The 7,529-nt window shown below is 51.8% G+C and overlaps 1 protein-coding gene across 1 annotated transcript; it reads right to left on the bottom strand.

The window, feature by feature from the left end:
- Positions 1 to 4,259: 4,259 nt before the first annotated feature.
- Positions 4,260 to 5,240, bottom strand: LOC100664031 (olfactory receptor 10AC1). Its single transcript, XM_010600139.2, has one exon. It carries the CDS (start codon positions 5,238 to 5,240, stop codon positions 4,260 to 4,262), a length of 981 nt encoding a protein of 326 aa, XP_010598441.2.
- Positions 5,241 to 7,529: the final 2,289 nt, after the last annotated feature.

The following is a 7,529-nucleotide window of genomic DNA, read 5'->3' as shown; positions in this document are numbered from 1 at the left end:
AGCGCCCGGTGGGTGTTTCCTGATGCAGTTTGGTCCATGGTCTTCAGATAAGGAGGTGGCTTGCTTTTGTCTCTAGAACCTCTGGCTGACCTCCAGGCCTAAACTTTGCCTCTGTTCTGCTTTAACATTTCGAACCCTGTGGTTGGCTGAATAATGGCCCTCCAAATATATCCATGTCCTACAAACCCCCAGAACCTGTGAATATTACCTGATATGGCAAAACGGTCTTTGCAGATGTGAGTACGTGAAAAACCTTGAGATGGGAGATTAGCCTGGGCTATCCAGGTGGACCCAGTGTCACCACACGGGCCCTTGTCAGAGGGTGGCAGGTGGTCAGAGTGAGTGGTAGGAGATGTGAAGACAGAAGCAAGAGATTTGAATGATAGGAGGAAGGGACCACCAGCCAAGGAATGTCTGCAGCCCTAAGAGCTAAAAAATACCAGGAAGCCTACAAAAGGAACCTGACTTGCTGACATCTTGTCTGTAGCCCAGCAAACTTGATTTTGAACTCGGCCCTCCAGAATTAAGGGGATAATTTTGTGCTGTTTTAAGCCATCAAATTTGTGGCAGTTTGTAACAGCAGTGAGGAGAAACTCATCCAGATTCCAAGCTCGCCTCTCCTTCCATCCATCTGGTCTCCCAGCATTGTTGTTCACTTGATGATGCCCCTGCTTTGCTGTCCTGCCTTGTCTTCCTGATTCCAATATCTCTCCTTCCCCATCCCTGTCCCTCAGCCCTGAACTCTGCTCTTGGCATTGCCTGATCATCAGTGCTCCCCATCGACAGCATAAATGATGGAACGCTGCCCTTCCTCATGATGCAAGGTTCTGCTGCTGGCTCTGAGCTCCAGGATGAAGGGACGCCTCTGGCCAGCTCAGTGTAAAAGCTTGGCATCTCTGCCCTCCAGTCCCCAGACTTTTAATTCAGTTACGAAGGCGTGTGTGTGTATAAAACGCACAGGATATATACAGGCACACACACGGACATATGTATACACACATTCTATTCTACATGTTTTATATACAAATGCTAGCATACATGTAAAAACGGCATGGGGGCAGCACCTGGCCTCCTCTAACTTCACAAGAAGGAGGGAGAATCAAGATCAACAGCTCAAGGCTGATTCCTTTGAGGTGGGGGTCTGACAATACCATAAACATTTATTTGCTCATTCATTATTCAACGATGTTCGGAGCAACTACTATCTGCCAGGCACTGTTTAGGACATGGGAGTACTGTGGTGAGTAAAGAAGGCTTCTGCTAGAGTGTACGTTCTGCTGGGAAAGATGAGCAATTACAACGTGAAGACGCACATAAATAAGATGGTTTCCAATGAGAGATGACTGGAAAAGACAGCATGATGGTGTGAGAGCGGACAGGAGGAGACACTTACGGGTGATCAGTGAAAGTCTCCCTGCCAGGGGTCAATATTTGAGTTGAGATGACATCAGATAACAAGAGGCCAGCCTCTGAAGATCTATGGGAGAACATTCCAGAATGAAATCACAAGCGAAAAGGCCAGACACGCCTGAAGAGTGGCATCACGGATAACTTCTTGGTAGTGCCATTGTGCGCCTCGCTTTTCTCATGTGACCACATGTATGTGAGGTAGCCCCACATCTGCCACATATGACTGTTTCATTCCTTTGGATGGCAGCGCAAGAGCCCATTACAGGAAAAACCAAAATGCAATTAATCAGTCATGTGTCGACTGATATGTAAGGTACGTCTCGTCTAAATTTGCTGATCCAAGCAAGGCTGACATTAATATTTTGAAACATACATATTTCCCCACAAGCCAAGTAAATTTGTAGCATCAAACCCTTGAAGTGGAATTATTGGAACAAATAAAACATGCCTTTAATTTTCGTTAAAATCACCCAATTGCCCCCTATGAAAGCAGTCAACATGCGTATTCCCACCAACAAGGTGTGAGCACGAGTTTGCCTGTTTTATCTTTCCAGTCCTGTGTTAGCCATCTATTTGAGTGTTGTCAATCTGATAATACAGCATTTTGTAAATTTATTTTGAATTTCTCTTACCATAAGTGAGATTGAAACTCTTTCCCTAGGATTAAAAGCTGTTAATATTTTCTTTTTCTGTGAGAAGTTTATTCATATCCTTTGCTCGTTTCCCTTTCTGGTTATTAGTCCTTTTCTTATTGATTGGAAAGAGCTCTATATATTAATGAAACCAGCCTCTTCCATATATTAGCTATATTTTCCAAGCTTGCTTTTTTCTTTTCTCATTTTTTTTTAAGGTAGTGTCTCATACAGAAAGTTTTTTGTTTTTTGTTTTTTTTTTAATGTAATTAATGAGTGCTGTGCTTTGTGCCCTGTGGTACAGTGGTTAGGAGCTACAGCTGTTAACCAAAAGGTTGGCAGTTTGAATCCACCTGCCACTCCTTGGAAAGCTTATGGGGGCAGTGCTACTCTCTCCTATAGTGGCACTGAGTCAGAAATGACTTGATGGCAATGGGTTTGGTTTTGGCTTTTTTGGTGCTTTGTGTCAGGCGTAGGAAGTCAGCCTATCCTTCAGTGTTAATGCTTCTCAGGGGCCCTATCTCAGCACTGCTTCTGCTCTGACCCTTCCACTCTCTGTGGGTCATCTTGGCCATGCCAGTCACCGCTAATATGCTGACCATTTCCAAACAAGATTCTCTAGCCCTGAGTCCTGTGATGTATCCAGCTGCTGACTTCATCTCACACCCGCGTCAACAGCCAATCAACAGTCAACGCTGACCTTGTCACCTCCACCTGCCCCCCCCAGACCAGGTTCTCTTCCTGTGCCCTACATCTCAGTGAGTCCTGTTGGCCATATTATCCCAGACTCCTCTTCCTCTTATTCCCACAAGGCCATATACACCAAGTTCTGTTACGACTACCATCTGGCTATTTCTCCCACTTGTCCTTCTCTCCCTGCTCCCACTGCCACTTCCCCCAAATGGCTAACACCATCTCTAACCTGTTTTACCTCACTACCTTCCTAACGAATGGACCGTCTTTCGTGTCTTGCTCTGATTCATTCTTCACATTGTAGCCAGAGCTTTCAAATTGGAACACGTCACTCTGCTGCTTAAATGGAGGCTAAAAGGGCAGTTGTGGCTCAGTGGTTGAGCTCTCGCCTTCCATGTGGGAGACCCACTCCTTGTTATGGGTTGGTTTGTGTCCTCCATAAAGATATGTCCAAGCCCTAACTCCAGTACTTGTGAATGTGACTTTATTTGGAAATAGGGTCTTTGCACATGTAGTGAGTTCAGATGAGATCATACTGGAGTAGGGTGGGCCCTAGTCCAATATGGCTGGTGTCTTTATAACAAGGAGAGAAGACACAGAGAGACACACAGGGAAGATAGCCACGTGCAGACGGAGGCAGGGATTGGAGAGATGCTGCCACAACGCAAGGAATGCCTGGGATCACCAGAAGCTGGACTAGGCCAAGAAGGATCTGCTCTAGGGGTTTCAGAGGGAGAAAGGTCCTGCCAACACCTGATTTCAGACTTCTAGCCTCCAGAACCATGACAGAATAAATTTCTGTTGTCTAGGCCACTTAGTTCATGGTCGTTTGATATGGCAGCTACAGGACACTAACACACCACTCTTTCTTCTTCCAAATCCAGCCAGGGTCCTTCCTTTCCACCTCCTGTGCATCTCTCTGGCCTCCGGCCTCCTGCCTGCCCCTTGGCCCCCTCTCCTGACTGCAATCCAAGTCATCTCATCACTGCAGGAATCCAAGTCCTCCCACTGGTGATCAGGCCCTCCAATCTGGCTCCTGCCTAGCAGCTTCTGCTCAAAGCACTCTAAACCCTTCTTCCATCCCAGTGGCTCCTACTCGTCCTTCAGTTCTGCTCTTAGATGTCTTCCCCCCAAGAAGCTTTCCCACTCCCTACTCCCCTCACAAAGCCCCGCATGAGTAGCGCTACCTGTGAACCCTCCCTCTGGGCATGGAGAGCCTTGGCCGTTCCCTCCTCCCGGCCTTTCTAGACCATGAGCTCCTGGAGTTCGGCAGTCTGCGTCCTTCTGCACTGCAACCTCAGGACCTACCACGGGCCCCAGAACACGGGAGGAACTGAGCAGGTGTTTACTGAATCTCTAAATCCGGGTCTTGAGTCTACACCCGCTGTCTTTGGCCATTCTTCAAGGAAGCATAAAAGGCTGGCGCCACTGCTGGGAAGCTATCCTTGTCTCCTTTCCTGAGTAGGTCCTGTGATAGGGGACCCTGGGGAGCAGAGCTGCACCCCTGGCTGTCCCCGCCTGCTGTCAGGGCTCGCTCCCCACCGCCTGGCCCAGAGCCCGGCTGGGCCACCGCCGCCACGCCAGCGCCCTGCGAAGGCCGGTGGTGACCTCTCGGTTGCGCAAACTGTAAATGAGCGGGTAGAGCAGCGGCGTGACGCTGGTGTAGACTAGCGCCAGCGTGCGATCGCTCCGCGGGGCGTAGGAGGCTTTGGGCCGCACATACATGAAGGTGGCACAGCCATAGTGCAGGAAGGTGACGGCCAGGTGGGAAGCGCAGGTGGCGGCGGCCTTGCGGCGACCCCCGGGCACTCGCAGGCGGCGCAGGGCGGCTGCCAGGGCGCTGTAGGAGGCCAGGATGAGCGCAGCGGGCAGCAGCAGCAGCAGCAGGCAGGCACCGAGCAGAGGCAGCTCGTCCGCGTAGCCACGCGTGCAGGCCAGGTGCAGCAGCGCCGTGATGTCGCAGAAGAAGTGCACAAGCAGGCGCGGCCCGCAGAAGGGCAGGCGGAAGACGCCGGCCACCAGCTCCAGCGACACTGCCAGGCCGCCAAGGCCGCAGGCCAGCGCCAGGCGCGCGCAAAGTGCAGGAGTCATCACTGCCGGGTAGCGCAGCGGGTGACAGATGGCCACGTAGCGGTCGTAAGCCATGGCTGCCAGCAGGAAGCACTCGGCGCCGCCCAGAGCCACGAAGAGCTGCATCTGCATGGCGCAGGCCACCAGCGAGATGGGGCGGCCGCGCGCGGGGCCTGGAGCAGCCAGGTCCGCCAGCGCGCGCGGCGCCACCACAAGCGTGTAGCCCAGCTCGATGGCCGACAGCTGGCCCAGGAAGAGCAGCATGGGCGGGCGGCGCGGCGCCGCGGCCACGGATGCCAGGATGAGCAGGTTGCCGGCCACCGTGGCCAGGTGCGCGGCCAGCAGCAGCAGGAAGAGAGTGGGCCGCAGGCGCGGAAACTCGGAGAAGCCCAGCAGCAGGAAGCCTGGCGCGCTGGCATTGAGGGCACGGCCCATGTGGGCACCACCCCTGAGGAGAAGGACCAGCTGTAGGTGCAGCCCGGGCCTGCTGGCGAAGGGAGAGAGCACAAGTGGAATTAGAGGGTGTGTGAAAAGTGAGGGCGCAGAGAGGGGCTGCCCCTCCTGGGCGTTTTCCCATGGCCAGGAGGGGAGCCTGATGGAATTCTGGAAGAAACGGTGCCATTGCTTCTGCCTCCTGGACCTGGGATTTCCGCAGCTGCTGTCTCAACACCTCTTTCCAAAGAACCTGGACTTCAGCTCCGTTTCCTTGACTGCACACCCACTCCTGGCCTAATTCACAGCCAATGCACAGGACCTCCATACCCTAGTTATGACTTCTTGGGCCCTATGTGCCTGAGAGTGTCACTTATGCCGCAGGCAGCTCCCCAGGCAGGGAGGCCTCTTTGGTCTCTGCTCCCTGCCCCCCTTCTTCCCCCTCCCTGCCCCCACAAAGCCACTTCAGAGTTGCTGTCTGCCTTGTGCCACAGAATCACAGGGACTTCATGCAGAGGAAGACCTTAGAGGTCATCTCACACACCCTCTTTATTTTACAGAGAAAACAAAACTCCAGGGACTGAAGGGCTTAAGTACTCAGGAAATGAGGACCAGGTCTCTATTACAGGCCGAACCCAGGGCTCCTGGTGGCCCCAGATGAGGCCGAGAACAAACTTGGGGCCAAAGAATCAGCCATATTGCCTGGCCTTCAATAGAAGCCCTGTTGGCCAGGCCCGGGACAGACACCTGACTGTAGGGAGTGGTTGGCGGGAGGGCCTTGCTCTGCGTGTTGGGAACAATCTGGAACAATCCGTACCTAGTGTGTTTATTAACACTCTGCCAGCATGAGAAGCGGTGTTTGTCTGCTCTAACCCGACTTTCAGGGGAAGCAGCACATTCCAAGTTCGCGTCATCACAGTTCCTTTCTGAGCGTTACCGGTGACTCACTTGCAGGCTACGTCTGGAGAACATCAGCAGCCCAGAGGCCCGCTGTGAGCCTTGTGAACGTCCTGATGGGAAAAGTTCCTGAGAAGGAAATTTGAGGCCATGTGACCGGAGGGGAAGTTTGATTTTTTTCAAATCCATATTAATGACATCTCCTCTTAGTTCCTCATCTCTTTTTATTAATTTTAATTTTAATTGTAGGCTCTGCTATTATTTCCTCTTAGTGACTCTCAACTGCTGTTCACAATCCATGCGGCAAGTGGAATTTGTCCCTTAGCTGTTCAACATGCAGAGCAATGGCAATAAAGCCGGGTCAAAGGGTAAATGTAAACGGGGTGAAAGACCTGGAAGGCCTAGTGTGCAAAGAGCTGGATGTCTCTGACCTCAGGCTCCTTCTTGAGGGGAGGATCCTGATGGTCTATATATCTATCAGTGTCACCCAGGCTCTTCCTTGTCATCTGAAGGGAGCATCCCCAAACATAAGCTTTCAATTTTAGGAAGGGGAGTAGGGGGCTTGGGGTGGGTCTGGGGGGCGGGTAGAATGGGTCCCACCTATTTTACAATACCTATTTTTTTTTTTTTTAATTAGGCCAGTATCCAGTCTGCTGAGCAAAACTTCCTCGCTGGGTGTTGTGGCTTCAGGTGTGGATGAGAGAAAGCAGCCTGAGTGACTTGGTGGTCTCTTGCAGGAACTGTACTGAGGTGGTATCCACCCTGCTGTCTCTGCTCTGCCTCGGTTGTCCCTCCTATGCCTTCCTTTTCTCCTCCTTAGAGAAGGGGGCTGAGAGGGAGACAGACACAGTCCAGCTCTCTTCCATCATGTTCACATTGCCCAGCGATGCAGGGACAGGTCAGGCCGGTGGGCACCATGACGATAACCTGAGATGTATTAGAATGCCCGTTGAGTGATAACAACCAGGCTGTGTAAAGCCAGCCAGAGGTTTTAAATCAAAAGGAGCCCAGGGAGTGTTTCTGCTGTGCTTAGAGCTTTTAGGAGAATTTGTCACGGATTCCAGGTATCTATGGTAAAAGTGTCTTTTTTCTGGGAGGGGAAAGTAGAACAGATGCTTTCAAAACTGTGAATTCAGTCCTTTCAAAGCCCAGCTCCGCCCCAGCAGGAGACGCTGCAGAGAGGCAAGAAACAACTCCAGGGTCTGCAGAGCCTCCACCCTAGGGACAGAACGCAGGTTGCCTCCCTTTCCAGGTGGTTAACAACCTCGCAATAATAGCTGGCACTGTGAGAGCTCCCAGGGTAATGCAAATGATTGATTGATCAACTACTAGCTGAAAGGTTGGCGGTTTGAACCCACCCTTGAAAGACAGGCCTGGCAATCTGCTTCAGAAAGG

The sequence above is a fragment of the Loxodonta africana genome, chromosome 8 (assembly GCF_030014295.1).
Source record: "Loxodonta africana isolate mLoxAfr1 chromosome 8, mLoxAfr1.hap2, whole genome shotgun sequence".
Classification (NCBI taxonomy): domain Eukaryota; kingdom Metazoa; phylum Chordata; class Mammalia; order Proboscidea; family Elephantidae; genus Loxodonta; species Loxodonta africana.
Note: the sequence above shows the minus strand (reverse complement) of the source record. Positions and strands in the feature narration are given on the sequence as shown.